General features: G+C 45.1%; 1 protein-coding gene across 4 annotated transcripts in view; it reads left to right on the forward strand.

The window, feature by feature from the left end:
* The window catches only part of RBM6 (RNA binding motif protein 6), a 58,215-nt gene that overhangs the window by 11,988 nt on the left and 25,080 nt on the right, over positions 1-21,147 (forward strand). For all 4 annotated transcript variants that reach the window (XM_062008517.1, XM_062008518.1, XM_062008516.1 and 1 more), the window contains exon 6: positions 10,446-10,519. In XM_062008517.1, coding sequence (XP_061864501.1) covers positions 10,446-10,519 — 74 coding nt within the window. The remainder of the gene's footprint in view (positions 1-10,445; positions 10,520-21,147) is intronic.

A 21,147-nucleotide genomic window follows, 5' to 3' on the forward strand; every position in this document is an offset into this window, starting at 1 on the left:
GCAGCTGCTAATTTAAACAGCTTTCTGATCCTTCTAATGCAAGATGGATATGTCTAGGACAATACAAGCTTCCTGAATTGTGAAAACAACTTGAAATTGAGTAACTGGAAGCTGTAGTGAACTTAACCCATCTTTTCACGTTAGGTCATCCTGTAGAGTACTGTGTGAAACTGAATTCATATTCACTTCTGAAAAGCTCAGCCTCTTTGAAACTAGAGGCCAGTCATGGGCCTAAACAATGCTGTCAGGATGGGGTATGTATGTAAATATTCATAAGAATGAAAGTCAAACTTGCAGGGATCACTGCTGTCTCTGGGATATACCTGGGCTCACTGACTGCATTGCTGCATCAACTCAGCGGGCTGCCTGCAGCCTGGCTCAGAGGAGCGCGTGCTGAGCCTGTCTGAGTGGGTTGTGTATTTGAGTGCTGTCCAGAAATGTTAAAAATAACATTGATCCTGAGTATGCATGTGGAGTGTGTTTGAGAGAAGAATGCCTGCAGCTGCTGAAGAACAATAACATCCATAACAAATAACACACAATTAACTCGAAATAAGTGAGGTTCGGCTCAGTTCCACAAAAAGACGGCGCTTATCATAAAGCTTATCTCAGCAGCTTCAACATGATGATTCCACTCTGTGATCTTTCACGAGATTTTCTGGTTTGGGGGAAAAATAGAGGGTTGCTTTTTCTTATAAAAGGCAGCTTAACTTCTTTATAAAGGCTTTTCTTTTTACATACCACGTACGTGCCAATTTCATTGAAGGTCGTGCTGAGCGTGGAACGCTGTTCTTAATATACCTGGCGTGGTTTTGCTGTGCACTCAGGCTGTTTATTCTTAGATTATTTTGTCTCTGAAGCCCACAGACTGAAATGGTGGCTAGACTTGAAAGAATGTAGTGAAAGGAGAGACTTGAAGTGGCATAGTAATTCTATTTAAATCAAGAAGGCAGATATTTACAGACAGTGATAAAATACCAAAGTCAGACTTTATAGTATTACCCTACGCAGTATTAACTTGAAATTTCCACCAGTTAGATTCTTGAGTCGATGCCTGTATGTTCAGACTGAAAGTATTAAATCCATTTGTCTGAGGAAGAGGGCTTCTTCCAACAGAATGGGTAAGCCTTGGCAGAAATAACTGCATTAGCTTGTTTGCTCATCTTTCAGCTTGCCTTTTTAAGAGTGTTTGGTCACGTCTGCTCCATTAATCATTAGAAAGATTAAACCCTGAGGTGATAGTGGAATCTTCTCAAAGCCCACCAGCTGCTTTAGCCTGCAGTATCTCCTGGAGCCTCACAGGGAGGCAGCGCCGTGGATGTGCTGCTGCTTTGGTAGATGCGAGCGGTGATGTCTCCTCAGCAGCTCTCTGAGAAGAGATATCAGTAAGGGCTTGTGAGCTTTCCCTGTCCCATCTGAGGCCATTTATCTCTGCTTATGGGAGTTAAGGTTTTCATGTGGCTTTTACAGTGTGGGCTTCCCTCTGTGGAGCTGTCAGTGCAGTGTGTAACAGCACCAGGCTGCTTGTGGCGTGGTGTCTGTCCTTCTCCCTTTCCTGTGTGTGTGTTTGCGTTGGTGCTGGCTGCCAGGAACTTGAAACTGATGCCTTTTGACTTGAGGAATCTAACATGAGCACACCTTGTCCTGGTTTTGATTTTGATCATATTTTAAACTTATCTCCTGTCTGATTCTCACCAAGCTTTATCTTTACTTTTCTGAGTAATGCCAAACATAAGCAAAGTCTGAGATACCATCTTGAGTGTCTGATGTGCACAGAATTCTTTGACTGAACACACACCAATGCCCTGGGGAAAAGAGCACACAGAGCTATCTTTATCTTTAAGGGCTGCTCATCGTGAGTTGTTCACCCTTAAAAGATGCTGCAGTGATGTCCAAGTAATAAGTGAAAACATGAAGCTTGCTTTGAGCCTTCTGTTCAAATTGTTCTCCTGGATGCAGTCTGCGGTGCGACAAGCTTGGAACACGTGTTTTCCAACCAGGATTCATGTTAGGGTTAGTACCAGCAGTTGGGAAAAGCTGTTCAGGGAAAGCAAGCCTGTGAAATTGCTGGCAGCCCATTAGGCTTTTCTAGCTTGCTCTACAAGACCATCTGGGGAACTGAGAGGAGCTTTTGCTGAGCTGGGAGAGCCTGGTGGAGAATGGACACTCTGAGACGGAGAGCAGCACATGTAGAGAGCAGCGCTGTGAAGCAGGCCTGGATGGACCAAGTGAGGTGGGTTGCTGTCCAAAGGAGCACTGAGGTCTACTATAGCCCCTTTATGTACCCTCTAAATTAGTGCAGCACTTCTGAAATTGGGGAGATTAGGGTTTGTTAATCCTCTTCTGACCCTTCTGAATATTCACTTTGGGACTCTGGATGGGGATGTAGGATCACAGTCCTGCACCCCTGATGAACAGAGCATCCAGAGGTGACTGGAGCAGAGAGGAGCTCTCTGACCGGCAATAAAGCTTGAGGACAGGGGGATGTCCACATGGATACAGGTGGCTCATGCAGTAGAACTTTGTTTCATTTTTCCAGACTTGGCCCTTATGTGGTGCTTGAAACTGCTTCCCTTAGCCCACACTTCGTTAAACTCACTTAGCCAAGTCCTAGAAGATGCTGGATTGTCTTGCTTATTCTCACTAAACTCTGCCACATGAATGCTCTGTTAGATATTAATAAAACCCCTTAGATAAACCTTTAAAAGGTGTTTTCCCATACTAGGGATAAGTTCATCCCCATTTTCTGTGTCTGGATCATGTCCCAAGGCAGTGAGATCTCCTCACTCTTAAAGCAGAGCTCCTGTTGTGGTAGCAGGGATGGCTATGCATTTGTCTGGCCCATATGTAACTGAGCCTTACTTCCCTCACTGGAGCTGTGTATATGGGTGAGATTTGGGCTGGTGATGCTCTTGGAGATCAGAAATGCTGGTGAATACTGGACTTGCTCCCAGCTCCTGCATGCCACGGGTGCCTTAGGTAGGGCTGGAGGGCTGAGCTGCTGCTCTACATGGGGAGGGGATGTTTCTGGAAGTGAGCAGCAGAACTGTGCTAAACTGAGTCCTTTTGTTTCCTTTCAGGAGCAAGGCCCTCTGAAGGACGGATTTGTGGCCAGCTAGTGGCTTCCTCACAAAGAGGGCTGACAACTGGCCCTGTGGAGTTTGATTATGAGTAGATCCCACAAAGAGTGAAGTTAAACATGCTGTGGGTTAATGTGAGATGTCTCTAATACATGCTGTGGAGCAGGGTTGCACCTTGCCTTTTGTGCTATTTATACAGAAGACAGCTTGGCTCACCATCAATGCTGGTGCTAATGCACCACAGGAAGAATTATCTCCTATTGCTGTGTTTAGTGCCTTGCACAGTTAAGATTGTGTGGCCCCCTCTGTGTCAGCCACAGATATGGGCATGCACAGCTCAGGCACTTGCTGAGAGCTGAAGTGATCATCCACAAGCTGACAAGAGGCTGTAGCACATATGGAGTTTCTCTTGAGGTGTGACCAGATCACCTGCTCATCAGCAGAGTTCTTCAGCCTTCAGGGACTCACGTTTCAAGTACTGGGGAAATATCTTCAGTGCTGATCTGTGTGAAGCAATTGATTCTTGTTTGTAGCCAAAATAGCCTGGTGAGGACTGAGAAACCTCTTAGTTGGAATTAGTCCATGGCCATCCATGGCAGTCCTTGCCAGTTTTCCCAGCTAAATGGGCAGTAGGCTTTTGGCTAGTCTTGCTTGACTTCAGGGCAATGGTGCATTGTCTCTTGGACGCAAACGGCATTCTTGCCTGTCTTTCCTTATCTGAGATGTGGTGGCTTAGGAAATAAGAAGTACAAATCTGTTTTAAGTCAGTGTTTGTGATAGTGGTCAACCTTGGTTCAGGGTTATTCAGGCCTATTCAACAGAAAAGGGAACAGAGTCACCCACAAAACCTGCTCACAGCCTTTTTCACACCCAGAATCCTTCTCTCCATAACCTTTTTTTGCATCTCCAGCACAAAACTTCAAGGCTTTTCACATTGTCCTGACATTATTGCCTTGGTTGCTTTTATGAGTGGTTTGTGCTGAGTGACATCATATATTCTGGACACCAGGTTCATATTAGCAGCACTTTAAAACCAAGTTCCTGTCTGCAACACTATGCAGGTATGCAGCGTCCAGTCCTCTCATGGAGTTTTGTGATAGCCTCAGCCTTTCTTGGATTCCAAGTTTCTGTACAAATATAATGTAATACTTTGTCTTTAATAAAGCCTACAGTGTGTATGATTTTAGTGTTGTGAGTTTTTCCCTCCTCTCCTCAGTGCTGGTGTACAAACTCCCCTCTGTCCAGACCAAGAAGGCTTAACAGCCTGCATCCACCTTTGAGGGCATCTTGGGCAGGTCCTTTCTGCATCTTGTTCTCCTGGATGGAGGGAGGAGGATGGACTGCAGTGCTCTACCTTTCAGAATACAGCTGTGTTTCACATGCTGTGGTTTCAGTGCCGTTCTCTTGTGCAGTGCTGTCATGAATAAGTGCATGAGTGTACTTTTTTTAATACAGAGGGGCAGTAGGAAGTGACAGGCCTTTTCCCAGCAGCCAGGTGTGGCTTGTAGATGCTCAACTTTTGAAAGGAATTGGGGATATAGCTTGTTACAGATTGTCCTGTTTAGTATTCAGCAGCAAGCTTTTCTGGTACAGCTCTTTAGCTTTAGTAGCTCTGAAGACCAATTTATCTCCACGGTAAAGAGATCCGACAAATTACGGATGCTCAGAATCCACCAGCTGGCATGAAGAGAGCTCTCACTTTTGGCTTCTGAGCTCATGTTCACCCAGATAGATTGCACCCTTCCTTGCTGTGCTGCGGGGGTGTCCTCCAAGGTTTCAGACTGTGTGGACAGCTTTATTGTCTCTGCTCAGCACAGAAGGCACTGATGCTGCCCGTCCTCGCTGCATAAGCACAGATACAGTCACTACTATGCATGGACAGGAGCCCCTGGCTTCTTGGAAGCACTGAGTGTATTATGCCTGCTAGTAATAGTACACTGTAATGCTGTAAAGATACAGAGAGAGCCTGCTGTTTTCAAGTGTTTTCTTGTGATGTGGTATTTAGTCTTTAGTATGAATGACCTACATCTGCATCTTTCCTTGGAGGAAAGAGAAAAACTTGTGAATGAGGTAATGGATGTATTGCCAAAATCTCCCACAGATGAGGTAGATCTTCCTGTTGGCCAAGGAATAGCAGATTCTTCAAGAACAGTGTGCAAATCTCCTTCTCCACTACCCTAGCTGTACAAAGATCAGTGTGTAAGACTGCAGGTTCCTTCAAGGGACGTGGAAGTCCTTTATATTCACTCCATACTTTATGTCATAGTTGGTTTTAAAGCAATAGAACTTTCTTGTCTAACATAGATGAAATTTTGTATGAGGATTTCCTCACCTGCCCTCTGCTGTGCCATGGTATCTCTGGAGAGATCGTGCAGCAAGAATGTCCTTCCTTCAGGAGACTGGCCACGGCTCTGCTTCAGTGTGCTGTCTCTCAAGTCATCGAAGTGTCCCAAACTGCAAATGTTTTTCTGCTGTGGTAGTTCTGTCTCATCCTACAGGAAAAAAAAACACAAGGGAAGTGGTGTTGGGATTGATGAGAAGCTCTCTGCCTGTGATGACTCCATCAATATCATCTTCTGCCTTCAGGCTGTTGGACTTGCACACCACATTCACAGTCGGTCCAGCCATCCAGTTTAGCATATTGTCTTTTGGGAATCTCATATACAAAGTTACTTTAATAGTTCTGACCTTCCAGGTCAGAGGAGAGAGATGTTCATACTGTACCATAGCAGATGGGTTTTGTGGCAGTTGTCTTTGAGAAGGCAGATGATGGTTCACCATGGACTTAGAGCTGTGTAGCTGTAGTGCTGAGGGACATAGTGGTGGATGTGGCAGTGCTGGGTTAATGGCTGGACTCAAAGGCTTTTTTCAACCTAAACAATTCCGTGATAAGGTTACCTAATGCCTTAAGCTTGTAGGGGCAGGCAGTAATGTGAATGCAGGAGCTGGATCACCTCAAATTGGACACCTTTGTCATCTTGCCGTCATGACTCCCTTCCAAAAGTATCCTTGGTTTGGCATAGGCAGAGCTGCTGTACTTAATGTCACCTTTTCACTTGGCCTCCTAAAATTCCAGAGAGGTTTTTTTGATATCTTCACACTGCTCACAGCCCCTAGCAGAACTACATTATGGTTTTCCTTTATTTAGATCTTTGACATAACAAACTATCATGAAGTAACACATTGCTATGTGTCAGATGTTCAGTAGAAACTGTGTGTGTATAGAAACAAGTTTTATTTTAAGTCCCAAGTCTTTGATCTTTCTATCTGAAGCCAAAGAACAGTAGTTTAAAGTCAGGCTTTCAAGATTTTTAGCCAAAGCGTGTCCTGCTAACAAGGGACCTGCTCTCTGCTGTCAAAATTCACTTCACTAAGAGATAACCTCTTTCAGAGGCAAAACATTCGGTATTCAAATGTTTGCAAAGCAGCTTCCTGGAGCTCTAAATATGTTCCTGCTCCCAAATATTAAGCAATTGTACCCATTTTTAGTGCACAAAACAACTGCATGCTTGGGGAACAGCCGTAGAGGACTGTGTATACATGGAAGCACTTAAGGGCAAACAGAATTCCTCTGGGTTTTATGTGCACGCTCTCCTTGTGCTCTCCTTTTGCTCTCCTTTCACCCTTCTTGTAGAGCCTGTGGTATTGGAGACCTGCACAGCTGGAGAGGAAGTAGTTACATAAGGTAAATAAATAAGTCCTTTGACTCAGTGACTTAAAACACAGGGAGAGATGAGGACATGCATGTGGTATGGCTGTGCTAGGGCCAAAATGTGGATGAGTTCAAGCCTTGGAAGTTGGAAAGTTCATTTGGACAATGTAACTATGCTGCAGCATGGGGGGAAATACTGTTTTATTTCCTTTTTAACAGAGTCTGTGTTGGTCATGTATAGTTCTGCCACAACATAAAGCACTTCTTACTCCATTCTCCTCTTTTGTGGATCCTGAAACTGTAGTATTATACTAACCAGTAACTGAAGGATCAAATTAAGGAGATACCAGGATTTCTGTCTTCCTGTGAAACCTTGCATATGAATTTAAGCCACTTTGAGTTTAAAAAAAAAGCCACATGCTGTAGTCTTCAGCAGTGATTTTGCTTTGCCGGTTTGATAGCTTTGGGTTTACTCTTATGACCTGAAGAATACCAGTGTGTGTCTGAGCTTTTGTTCACAGTTTACCAGGGGGTGCCTGTTGAACCAATTTGTGCCATTAGGTGCCTGGCCCTGTGCCTCTGTCAAAACTCCTTGCCCTGTTTCTGGTTCCAGCAGCTGAAATGCTGAGTTCTGACAGGCAAACTTGTGTGAGGGCTTTGGAGCTAAGGATGTGCAGCCAACACTATGCAAGCTCAGCAGGAGCTGCACAGAGAGTGGAACCTGCCCTACGGAGGAGGCAGGGAAGAGACATAACAGTTGGTGCAGGAGTCTCTGTAGCAGCTTCCCATTAAGAAGCAGCCTCGAGTCACTTGGTTTTGTTTCAAGTGTTGTGCTCTGGGTAGTGGATTATTGCAGATCATGGGAAAAAAACAGCAAATGTTGTGTTTTGAAGGTTCTCTGTAGCAGCACTGTTGTTCCACAGGCCTCCATTTCAGTGGCCTTTCCATCCTGGTCTAAAATGGAGGGATGCTCTGGTGGGGCTGGGTGCAGGGGGCAGGGCAGGGGTACCTACCATCCAAGGATACTTTCTGATTCTCACATACTGAGCCTGCTTGTCAGGTCTTTGCGAAAGGGCTGGATCTGAGGGGCTGGGCAGTGTGAAGCCCCGGCAGAGCTTGGTCGGCAGTTTGGAGCAGAGCAGCAGCTCCGCGCTGCCCCCTGCTTGCATCAGCGCCTCGGTGCTGGCTGTGCAGGGACAGCTCGTCGTGAATTGCAGAAGGCTGCATCCCTCTGCAACCTCACCGCAAGAGCTGAACATCTGGCCTGAAGCTTTTGGGCAGGATATGGAGCCACAGTTTTTTGCTTTGGTTCTCATTTTACTTGTTACTGCAGCTCTGCTTGTTTAGGGGGAGGTGGAGTTTTGTGGGGGAGGGCAGAGGTAAGAAAGTGCAGAAGGAGAAAGAAATGTGCTGGTTTTCCTCTTCACTGTCTCCATGTGATGTTTGGAGTGATCCTATAGCACACATTCCTTCAAGTGCCTCAGCTTTTGTATCTGTGTATAACATTCAGCATTGTGTCATGCTGGATTAAATCCATGTCTAAACCACTCGTTCACTTCCTGAGGACTGTGTAAACTGCCTCTCATTGTAGAGCAAATAGAGTGAAAACTTCTGCAGTCTTGGTTTTGTCTGCCAGGAGACCCACTGCTTTACATGCACAGGGAGATAAGGTAGCATTCTGGTCCTGCCCTGCTGATTACAGCAGCTTGCAAAAATCCTCTCCATGAAGGCAAGTCAGGAGCCTTACAGGCTGAAAAATATCATTCACCTAGCCCTTTTCAAAACAGGAGAGGGAAAACAAGTGACTCTGGAGCTCTAGATTTGAGTAAGACTTCAAAATGTAGCGTGTGAGCCCGCACACTGTGCGGTGAAGTGGCAGAGGTGTCTGCCCAGAATGCAAAACAGCCTCCCAGCAAGGGGCAGCACTGCTCCTGGAGAGCAGCTCTCTTCTGCAGAGAGAACTGCTTCATTTTCAAAATGTGATTTGGTGTGGCTGGAACTGCAGAGATGGATGCTATGGGAACAGCTGGCTGAATTTGGTTCTGTCGATCCTGCCAGCTGAAATTGTACCTCTAGTTCCAGGTGCCCACTTCATGTAAGAATATTGAGTGCCTTTAGCTGCATTCCACCACAGATGGCATGCTGCTGGCCTGCATCCTTCAGTGAGCTGAAAAGCACCCAGGTTGATAAATTTCCCTCTGGTGTAGTTGTATTGGCTGAAATAATATGCAGAAGGGGAATAAATTCCCGTGTGAGGTAGAAGAGGAGCTAGACTCCAATTGGAGTCTCATTGAAAAGGCAAGTGTGCAAGGTCCAGGACTATGCTGTTAGAATAGTGTGCTAAGAGCTCCCAGGATGAAAAAATCCCAAATCAGTGATGAAACAGTTTTGTATGGTCTTGCCTCTGGTGTGGTTAAGTAAAAGATAGCAAAGAAACAAAGAAGGAAATGTTGGAGAGTGCAGCAAGTGTTCTTTGACAAAGGCCTGGGGGAGGCAGAGGCTGTTTTCCAGCAGCCTGGGATGCCTTGCCTGAAAGAACTATGTGTGGTTACCTTCCCGTGGAATGTGAGGTGCTGAAGCAATAGGAACCAGATACATACCTGGCTTGGAGATACTGGTGTTGAGATGTGCATCTTTAGGAGAGGAGACAAGCTCTCCACCAGGACAACTAGGTGCCTAAAATGGTACAATCTACACCCTGACTGGCTTTCCTCTCAGTCTCAACGAGCCAAAAGAACAGCAGGAGGAGGAAACCAAGCCTTTCCTCTGGCTGTTTTTCCCTGTAGAGGCATCTCAGCCCGTGGTCATCTGGAAAGCACTGTTTTGGAGTGAGGTGGCCTTGTCATGTGAAGGGTGAGGTTATGACTTTAGGTTGTTCCTTAGTGCATTGGTACTTGGAGATGGTTTCAACATCAAGGATGGCTCTTAGGATGCTCTGAGCTTCTGTAGTGTTCACCGTGCACTTTTCTGTGGGACATAATGTGTGAGCAGAGGTAGCTGGAGTACACAGGTGAATCAGTGAGTCCCTTCTGTCGCTGACTGAGATGACGTCTTTCCGAGGAGTGAGAAGAGTAAAGGCTCTCTGGTTCCTTGGCTCTAAATTTCAACTCCCATACCCTCTTGTTACGTGTGCAATAACATCTACACCAAAATGAGAAAGCTGAAGTTCTCATTCCTGCTCCATTGCACTTTTTCATAACACAAGGGATTGAACTTCAAAAGTAAGCAGGTGTTGGAAGAAAAATAGCAAAGGCAAAAGAATCGTGTTAGTTCTTTCTGAAATATTACCCCATTAAAATGCTGGCTGCTCGTGTAAAATACATTTGCAGCGAGGTACTTCAGAATGACTTATCAGCCCTTGCTTTGGAGAGCACTGCCTCCAAGGTAGCACAAAACATGAAACTAGCAATGGAAAATCACTGTGCCTTTAAAAAAACAACAAAGCAATTACTTCTTGCCCTAAGGAAGGGTGTGCCTGTCACTGGGTTGTGCAAGGGGAAGTGGGAACACTGTACTATTAACATTCATGATAAACTGCACAGTTAATCATCAGCCAGCTAGTCCTTGCTTTCTCTCCTTTTCATTCTGGAGTAGAGGGGTGGTGATTAGAGGGTTTGTCATTGGAGGGAAAGGGAAAGTGCAATATTTGATGTGGCTTTCTTTATGACAAGGCACTAACATGACTCCCGTCTGTATTTAAATGCTGTCCCCAGGTTACGACTATGGCTATGTCTGCGTGGAGTTTTCACTCTTGGAAGAGGCCATCGGATGCATGGAAGCCAACCAGGTTGCTTTACACTTCGGTCAATGCTGCTAGAAGATTTTAAAAGCTATTTTTGGTGGGGTGGTGGAAAGGCAATGAGGTGGTTTTTTTGAACCATGCAAGGGAAGGTCTGTTCTTGTATAATGCACAACACTGCGGCTTAAAGGTTGTTTCCAGAAGCTTGTAAAAGGCTTAGAAAGGCCAGTGGGAAAGAGCTGCTGGACACAGTCTGCCCTCCTCCCTGGTATGTGTCAGTGCACTGGCTCAAGTCAGAGGCTGGTGGCTGACAGACTCCCAGTGCAGGTTTTGGCCCTGCTGCTTTTGTACTCACACAGAGCCAGTCGGAAGGAGCTCAGCTGGCATTCAGTGCCACCCCCGGTTGTGCGTGCACACACATACACATGTGACTGTAGGTGAGGCCTCTGGTATGCAGCTCTGAGTCAACCAGGACTTGCAGGCTTTGCCTTTCCATATGCCTTGTGTGTGGGAGAGATCCTTAATTGTGTGTCTCCCCCATATCTCTGCTGTCCTTTGGCAAGCTGGAGCTGCAGACATGAGGCCTACCCTACATGCAGTTGTGCCTGGTAAATCTGATTGTTTCCAGCCCATGTCTTAAACCCCCAGTTAGTAAGTGCAGGAGGAGAGCTTTTACTCTGACCTGGTGTTTGAGACTAGAGCTGTTGTCCACCATACAAGAGCAAGATGCATAAAATTTGTTAGATAAAACAGATATTCTCATTGTGCATCACCCTCCCCGTGCCTTGGAACGGCAGGTGATGGATCACTCAAGTAAAAACACTAAGTGAATGATCCCCCTTCCTTCACTAGATCCCTTAAGTCTCTTCACTGCTGCCTTTTTCCTTCTAATTTGCCTGAGTAAGAATCCAGATCAATTATCTAAAGCTTTTTTACCTGAATCCCAAGTCTTGCTGTCATGGGAGGAGAGTCATGAGTCAGATTCAGAGCTGTACATCTGCAAAAATGTACTTACAGTTAATGAGTCTTCACAGCTGGGGTTTCAAAGGTCCCACTAAGCGCTCACATTTGCCTCTATTTTCAGTTACAGAGGTATTGCAACTTACAGAAATGTTTTACAGGAATAATTCTGTTGCTGGGAAAGAGCCTGGCACATTCCCACCAGGGGCTGGTGGGGAGCACAGAGAGAAGAGGCTCCAGACTTATTACTTTTACCATCAGTGACAACTTTTATTTCCCCTTCAGTCTTGCTACAATTCCCAATTGATTTTGTCTTCACTGGGGAATCTGTAATTATGGATGATGCTCCTGTTAAGCAAATGCCTCTCCATATTCTGTCCACAATTCTGCTCCCATGAAATCCTGTCTCCCTACACCAGAGCAGTTCCCAAATGCCTGGGAATTTGAGAGTTCCTCTTTTTCCTGCTGTTGATGCTTCCTGTGCCCCTTCTCCCATTTGGAGCATCCCTGTGTACTTGGGCAGGCGTTTGACTTGATCAGGTTTGTTCCATGGCTACAGTAAACACCAGCTCTTAAGCTGAACCGAGCGCCTAGTGGTGCCCAGTAACTCACTGTGCACACAGAGACCTGGAAGATAGGGTGGTTGGAAGGGATCATCTCCAAAGCCTCCACATGCCAATCTTCACTATGTTCTAGTTGAACTATGGTAGTTTGTAATTAGTGAAGCACAAAACATACTTTTTGGGGTGACCCAAGCTATGACTTTGATCAGGAGAGGTGTAACCTGTGCATTGCCCCACATAGCTTAACTTCTCTAAATTGCCCTTGATTGAACATGAAAAAAAAGGCCCTCTGATTATTTACATTTAAAGAAAAGAACACAAGAAGCAGTAAGATTTGTATCTGACCTGTCACAAGGGAAGGACGTAACTTCTAAGTTCTCAGTAAAAGCCCAGTTGTCCTTAGATGATAACCCATTTTAATATCTTCCAGAGTAGAACTGTAAGATCATCTCCTTAGATTGAGAATTAATCTGCATTTTTACAAGATGCAAAACCTGTGTTAGCTGAGATGTAGGTTCTTGATAGTTCAGTTATTTTCAGAAGGTTATCAGCTGTCCTTGTCAAATTCCATCGCTTGTGAGCGCATAAATAGCAAAACAGTGTCAGCCCACAGTGACATCCCAGTCCCTCACTAGTCAACCTGCCTGTTTCTCAGTCATCTGTAGGCTGGCAATAAATAGCTTCTGCAGAGATAAGGTTTTTTTGATGCTGGTTAGTGCCTGTTTAACTGCCCCTGCCTGAAGAACAGTTCACTACATCCCTATCATTTATAATTGCTATATTCTGGAATCCTTTTGTTTTACTCTGCACAGACCAGCATGTGCTCAAGATCATCCCCAAATTTGCTGTCTACAGATTTACCAGGTCCAACTCCCTCTATTCACAAACTCTGTGTATGTGGCCGCTGAGATTTCAGGGGCCTTCCTTTTGACTACCTTGTGCTAAGGAAACATCCATCTTCTGTGTTGCCCTAATTTTGTAGGAGAGTTTCATTCCACTTGTATTAATTGCTGCAGCTAAAGTAACCTAAATGCCCCCCTTATTAATTACTTTGTTGATTGCTGGTTTGGTGATTTATTACAGCTCAAAGGTCCCATCTAACATGTGAAACGTGATGGATTCTGTTAGTGGTAGTGCAGAGGTGTTGGGTGCAGGTTTGGCTGAGCTCTCCCACTGTCCTCAGGAAGCCCTTTGCCCTGGTAGGGCAGATGGGCTGTTGAATCGTTTGGCAGAACCCAGCTTAGCCCTTGGTGCAGCCTGATGATTGGTGGTGCTTCTGTTGGTCTTTTGTTACAAGTTGGCTGTCATTTGACTTGTATGAGAGACCTCTTTTCTGTCTGTGATGAGCTGTTTTTTCTTCAGGGAGAGACAGGTATTTTGAATGGAAAATGGGGTTTCTGCCTGCTAAGTCATGTGATTTCTCTTAAATATTTTCTCCCTCCTTTATTCTCATTTTTGAAAGGTTGTAGTGAGGTATGATGTTTGTCCTACTGCATTTTCTCTGCATTCAGGCTCGGTGTTTGCCCTGCTGGGGTGGTGTTTATGTCTGGGGACACCAGGTAGGCTTCTTGGAGGCAGCTTTGGGAATACATCCTATGGCTCTTGTTCTCCATATGTGTTGGGGTCTCTGTACTCCTCCTTCATCTGTAGAACAAACACACATAATTAGCTTGTTACTGAGTGCAAGAAAATCAGGTGGGAAGTGAAATACCCTTCATGTGCTGTCATGTATCATAAAGGCAAGTGAAGAAGAAATGAGAAAGCCTGTCTCTGCTGCCTGGATATTTACTGTTTTCACTGAAGTAGAGCTGGTTGTTATACCTATGGAAGCAGAAGGGTTTTTTAAGCTTAATAGTAAATGATTACTTAGTCTTGACTACTCATAGTATTGTCTCCAAATCCTCTCAGGCCTCAAACCTGGCAACTCTGACAGCTTTAGTATTTCCTAACTTTTGTTGCTAGTAAGTAATGTATTCGTAATCTTTTCCTCCTGTTTCTTAAGAAGGCAAAAATGGGAGAGCTATAGTGTGAACTTGGAAAAATATATACTTTGTAAGCTATTGTGGAGGTCTCCAAACCTGTGCTAGAGCCGTTGTTCCAAGTCTTGCTCCTGTGCCTCCCTGCACTGAGGCTGGCATGTAGCAGAGAGTGGTTTTCCCTGCCATGCTTTGCCATCCTGGTTCAGCTCACTGAGCACAGTGATACCTTGATTCCCTGCTTGTTTCTTACTGGAGAGGGCTATTTTATGCTTTATTTGAGCACATTCCACCACTGTGCAACTGGAAGCATCAGCCATGCGTTTCTCCTGCTCTGAGCCCGTCCCCTTTTATCCATTCACATCAGTGCTTTCCTGCCTTGAGTGTGAACACAGCTTCTGGTACAGATCAAGCATAGCAGGATTTTCACTGTAGCTGTTGGTGTTAAAATCCACAAGATGCTGTGACAAACAGGCACAGCCTAGGACTTTCTGTCCTGAAAACATTCATGATAACCAGTCACAACTGTGTGTGGCTTCCCAGTGAAATACCACAGGAGCCTGTGGTTATCTGCAGAGTGCATCTGCGCTGGTGTAGCCTTGGAGTGTTGTTTGAACCCAGTGGTGCAAGGACTGTGGTGCAGTTTGTAAGAGAAAACGTGTGTCCAAGCATCAAAATTGTTTTCCTTTTGGTAGGATATGCCAAGTTGTGGAGGCTGACATTTTTTTCTAGAGTCTGCAAAATCCCCCCATGCAATGGAAGATAACACCAGCCTCAAGTGTATTTTCACTTGAGCTGTCTGTTATCCATCATTTACTGGCTTGACAATGTCACTCCATCTCTTTAGCTTTAACCTGCATTTGAGGGTGGTGGTGACAATGGAGTGTGTCCACAAATACACTGAAATGTGTTTGCATGTTAGCCTATGAGTGCCTGGCTTCTGATATGTCCTCCTTGGATTACCAGCTGACGTGATCTGCTTTTCTTCTTGTATGTGAGGTGTGGATTTTGCTCAGGATGTACTGTTAGCACACATCTGGTTTTTTCCCTGTTAAACCTGCCCTGCTTTTGTCAGTGTGCATTTCTACAGTTAGCTTTTGGAGTCTTCCACTTGCAATGTGTGTATAGAGAGGGGTAAAGCTTGTACCCAGGAACGGTTTCTTCTGTAAACATCCAAATGCCTGTAAACATCCAAATGCTTTGGGAAATGTACATGTTGTGGAGAAATTGTTCTGACCCAAGTGACCTGTGCTACCTTGTAATCAGATGAGTGGATTTCCAGATAGCAGAGCTGCTTTGGGGTGGTTTTTTGTGTCTGATTCAGTGTGTGACGTTGTCATGAGCTCCTGCTGGTTTAGATCACTGAGGCTTGACATGTTGAGTCAATCATTTGTTCGTTGCCGCTTGTGTCTCACTAATCACTGCATGGTTCCGTCATGTAATTGGAGTCGTAAGCCCCTGAGCTCCATGGGGAAGGCTGCAGGGGAGGCTCCTGGTGCTGGGCAGAGGCTTGCCTGTGAATAAGCAGTTGGATCTGCCTGTGATGGCCTGTGACAGGGCTGGGGGTGTGAGTGTACCTGTGTATATCCTGCTGGGGTGTTACAGTGAGTGCACTGTCTGCTTTTCTGTTCGGAAGAACTGACTCTGTGTGCCACAGAGACCTTCCTTGTGCAGAGGAGCATGCCTTTTGTTGTAAAATGTAGCAGCCAGAAAATTCCAGTGCTCAAAATACTTATCTGGACCTTCTTCTCTCCTGTCATCTCAACTTCTTCTGTCATCTCAACTGTTCAAGCTGTGTGAATCCTCTTAGTCTCTCTTCCGTTGGCACGAGGAGATCGTAAGAGATCTTCTGCCAAAGACTTCACACACTCTTCCTTCAGCCAGTGGTAGCTGCCCATCAATGTGTTTTTTCTATCCTTACCCAGATGAAAAACTTACAGCCTTCTTGGCAGCTCTGTCCTTCCTTGCTTCAGGACACAAACCACACTAACCAACGTATCTTAAAATAAGTGCACTTTTAACTGGAGGAGTTGTGAAGCTGCATCCTCTTGCCTTACTTGTGTGATTCCAGCTTGCCATGTCCCTCTATCTCCCTGCTCTTATTCCAAAATCATAGAATCGTATTTCCTTCCTCCTTTTTTCCTTCAGCCTTGCCTTACCCATGTGATAAGGATTGCATGTGTTTGCTGCTGAAGTACTGCTCTGTAATGGGATTGTCCCAAAGGATAGCTTCTGGGTGAGCTGCGTGGAACATGCAGCAGATGTGTAAGCAGGACTTCCTCAGTACCTTGGGTTGCTGTTGGGGATGTATGGCCCTGCAGGGTTATCTGAGGACACAAATATTGCTGTATATTGCAGAATTATATCTTCTGTGTGCTGAAGTTCACTTGGATTGCTGTATAAATAGGTTGTTCCACATAAAGCATCCCCCCTACCCTTCTTTAAAATGAAACTGCTGTCACTTTAGCTCCTGGGCATTTATGTTCTGGTTCTGGGCTTGTTGGGATTTTCTTGCTGATTGACATGAAGTAATCTGGGTGATGATATATCTTGAAATAGCCATTCTTTCCCTGTAGATCCCAAATGCCTTGTTAATCGAGTGTTTTGTTGTTGGGGTAGATGTTCTGTTTACAATGCCAGGAGCTTGAGCTGGCAAACGTTCAGGAATAATTGTGATTTCCTGAAAGCTGTTTAAATGCCTTGATCCACAAGTGGTTGCCAGGATGAGTGTCCAGTCCTCTCTGGTTGATTGATTGTGTGATGTGATTGATATGCAGGTAGTTTCAGAGCATCACTCACTCTTGTTGGGTACCACACACTGCTGTGCAACATCTATAGGTGTGTGAGGATGGATCCTTCCTACACTGGTGGCTCCAAATGAGGAACTACTGTTGGGAATCTGGACCTTTGGTCGTGCTCAGTGTGGCTGTTGTAAAAATGGAGGTGCTTGAAAACTTTAGCTTGTGAACGTGAAGGGCAATGTGTACCACAGATAAGGCTTCTCTCCCCTTCCATAGGACTGAAGTTGTATTTTAGAGCACTCATTGGTAGAGCAACACCTAAGAAATAGCTTTGAATCAAGTCATTGTCAGCATGGGGAGTGATTTCCATCACTGAACATAGCATCTGGCACACTCATCCTTTGAATTCAGTTGTAGGTGAGATTTTGCCTTGAGATAGAAAGCATTTGAAGTAGTCTTTGGATGCATCCACAGGCTGTAGATGCCACCCTGTGTGTGTAGCTATCAGGTCCTCCCCTCCTAAGGTGTTAATGATATGTGTAGGTGCAGTTTCACCTTAAAATAAAGAACATTGCTTTTCTGCTGGCTGCTCTTACCCACAGATTGTATGTTTTGAGCTGTGAAGATCTGTAGAAACCTTAAATATATTCTTGTGTAACCATTTGGAAGGTGTTTATCATTGTAGCATGAAAGCACTTCAGAGGAGGGTGGGAAATCAGCTGTAGGACAGATAGTGCGTTGCAACACTTGATAGACTGTGTACATGGTCAGAAGGTGGTTTTGGATTAAGATGTAAAATCCCTTGATCAAGCTCCTATATGAAAGTGAGCAGGAGTCATGCCACTAATTTGCTTTGATGCTTTTGAAGTTGTCCTTTAAGTAAGTTGGTGACTAAGAGAACTGCAGACACACTCTCAGACATTCCCTCTGTACTCTTGGAAGTGGATGGTGCTGATGATATGACTGAAGTTACTTAAAGGAGACACAGAGGCAGTGAGAGGGAAGTGTCTGTAGGGGTTCAGTTTACATGAATAAGTGTCTTGACGAGCAGACCATAACTTTTCTTTCCAGAGCAAAGACCATTTTACTGTCACGTTTTTGCCATAATGGTTTGCACAAGACCTGTCACTGTGAAAGAGACAGCAATCCTTCTCAGCCCAATCCCAGCAACCTCAAGGGGAACACCAGATATGTTTTATAAGCATATGAGCCAGATTATAGTGCTAAGACTCCATCTGGACTGTTTTGATAAGTAGCAAAACGTTGTTGCAGTTTCCAGTTGATGAGTCGTTTTTGTTCACTTCAGCATCAGAACTGTTGGTGCTTTCATGCTATCTCAGTGGCAGTTGCTTTTCCTTGGTGCGCTGCTGATGTTGGACTGCTGGAACAAGGTAAAAGGTTGAGTCTAGAAGCAGAAAAAAAGAAAAAATCAAACTGCACAGTCCCTGGGGTTATGGAAGGCAGAAGCACTGTTTCCTTCTCTTAGAAGAGCAATGATCTGCCTGCTTTTCTGCAGAAACTAGGCAGGTTTTTTGCATGACTGGTTGTGGCAGTGTGAGAGAGATGGGATTCTTTTCAGGTGGGTATTTTAGTCCGTTTTCTTCCCAGCTGAGTTTGTGTCAGACCTTTTCAGTGTAAATCACAGAAGTTTGACTACCCTGAATTGGGGTGCATTCAAAAAGAGTACCTTGAATTCTGCCATTTTCTGCTCAGGGTGTGAGACTCACACAGGTTAAAGACTAAATTCAGATATTTCAGGTTCAAGTATGCAAGATCAAAGCTGTGACAGACAGCAACTTGTATTTAGGAATTTCTGTTTCCATTTGACTGAAATTGGCCTGTTAATGTTCTTGAGTAGAAATGAAATGTGATTACAGTGGAAAATGGGGGCTGGCATACCTGAGTGGGCTATTGTATCATTATCCATCAATCATAGGTGACAGGAAACAGGTATTTAACACAGAAGGACACACAGTTATTATCTGCCTCATTCCCCTGAAAGCCATGGGGCACCTTCAAGACTATTATTAAAGCTTTAATACCCACAGAGATCACAGGAAACACTGTATGCTCCAGGAGCAGCTATTGGGAGCATTGCTGTCGTTCTGCATCTGTGCAGAACAAGAGAGCAACTTGGGTGGGAGAGCATGGAGAGTGCTGTCAGATAATAACCTTTCTGAGGAAAGGCACAAACTTCCCTTGGTTCTCTCTCATTTCAGAGAGGGAGAATTTCATCTTGCTTCATATCTGGCAACCTGTTTAACCCCATATGTGTGAGTGGTACAGCAACCGAGACATCCTCAGTACCAGTGTGTCACCAGCTTATTGAATCTGTGGCTACACTGGCTCCCAGAGTGGGGGAAGGGAGGAAATGCTGAAACCATTTTGTACAAGAAGACACAAGAGAGAGATGGAAGGTTCTTCCTGGCTTCTGCAGTGACAGAAGCTGTACAATGTGTGGTTGACTCGTTGCAGGGAAGTGTCAGATGTAAAGTATCATTCTGCCTTAAGGTTTGTTTGGCTGTGCTGTTGCACTGTGTGGATGTGTTGACAACTACCAGATGTTGCATCCGAGTGTCCTCTTGCATCTCCATCACTTCGGGCCATGTCTAAATTCAGTTAGTTATGCCTTCCACAGGACGAATGAACAGCTTCCAGAAGTACATTCCTCAAAAGAGAGGGGTCTAAAACCAAGTGTATCATGTAATAAATTACATTTTTAATGAAGGTCCAAGCTATAAAGCCATAAACATGAGATTTAAGTAATTACATCTCTGAAACGAGCTTCTTTAGAACAAGAGGATGAAAGTAATTCTCTCCTGTTTTCATGAGGGAAATCTTTGGGTTTTTTGATGTACAGTCCATGTCTTAGCAGGGAATTAGCAATATTCAGATGGGCATCATGTACCAGATTTGAACCAGGATGGCAGTAACAGCCCAAGCAAACATTTGATGTGCTTTTCCATCGAGGATCTCAGGAGCAGAGTTAACAGAGAAGGTAAATCTAAGTCCTCAGAATCCCAAGATATGTTTTGATACACATAAAATGAGGTTGAGAAGTCTCACTAAAAAGCTGTCTCACGGTGCAAAGCTGTCCATTAGTGATACGATGAGTAAGGTCCTTTACTGTTTATAGTCGTAGGGTTTTGAAAGCCTGATTGATTCTTCCTGCCTTACGATATCACTGGAGAAGAGAGCTGAGATTATTTGGCTGGTTTTGGCCCCTGACAAAGCATTCTTCTGTGCCTGGTCCATGTGACATTGGTGTTTTTTCTCTACCACTGCCTGCTTCTCTGCCTATTGCACTAATTTAGCTTCTTGGGTTTTCTTCCTTCTGATATGTGCTGAATCCATCATTAAATGTAGGAAATGGATTCCAAAATGTTTAACAGACACCTCTTAGTGACAGGCAAATGTCTGATCCATCTGATTCTAAGAGGAGCAGCTGAAAGCATCACCTCTCTGCTGCTGCAGTGCTGTCTGCTGGGAGATGAGAGCTGCACAGGAGGAGCAGCAGGCAGTACCTGTGTTAGTCTGCCCTTGGTGTGCATGGGCCAGGCTCTGTACAGCTCTGGCTGTTGCTGCCTGGCTTGATACATCCCCAGGTATTAGAGTCCCATGAGAGGTTCAAGTGGCAATACCTGAGCCACCCACTACTATGCTGCTTTGATAGTTTAGGGAGATGTCTGTCCATTCTGTTTCCCCTTCCCAGTCCTTTAGGAATTCAGCCAAGCTGGAGAAATTCTGAGTTGTGGTTTTTGCCTTCCTTGGTGTTAGGGTTATCATAGGAACAACTCCTGCTCACTCACTTCTCTGGCTGGGCTCTCCTGAAGAGCTGAGGTCAGCTACCAGAGCCTTAGAGCCTGGATATCCATGTAGGAGTGTTGCTTCTTCTGCCTCTTGTACCCTGAAAACACACTAAACTCCTTTATTCTGGGAATTCACTGGGAAGGAGGGATCTGGATGTACCTCTGGATGTTGTGCCATGAATGAACCTCTGGATAAACCTCTTAAACCTCAGTGCCCCTGTAAAGGAGGAGCTGCTGGGTCCTATGAAGAGCTGGCACCCACTAGTGTTACACTGCACACAAGCCAGGCTGCCAGAAGCTCATTTGTGCCCAAAGGGCTCAGATAGCTGTGTTCTCACACTGTGCCAGGTTTCTTGGGTGAATATTGAGCAAAGATGTTAAAGCAGCTGTTTGCCAAATCACCTCCTGAGATGAATGAACTCTTAAGAGACAGCAGCCACTCAGATGTAGAGCTGGTGCAGATGCCTGCAGATGTGCCAGCTGCCTTGCAGTTCTGTCCAGGTGTCACTGTTAAGGATCTGGCTTTAGCTTTTGGATGGGCTCCCAGCAAGGTCACAATGATGTGCTGGGAGTCTTGTTGAGACAGCACAGGTAAGTGTAGCGCTGCTGCTATGTTTCCTCTGGCAG

The sequence above is a fragment of the Colius striatus genome, chromosome 15 (assembly GCF_028858725.1).
Source record: "Colius striatus isolate bColStr4 chromosome 15, bColStr4.1.hap1, whole genome shotgun sequence".
Classification (NCBI taxonomy): domain Eukaryota; kingdom Metazoa; phylum Chordata; class Aves; order Coliiformes; family Coliidae; genus Colius; species Colius striatus.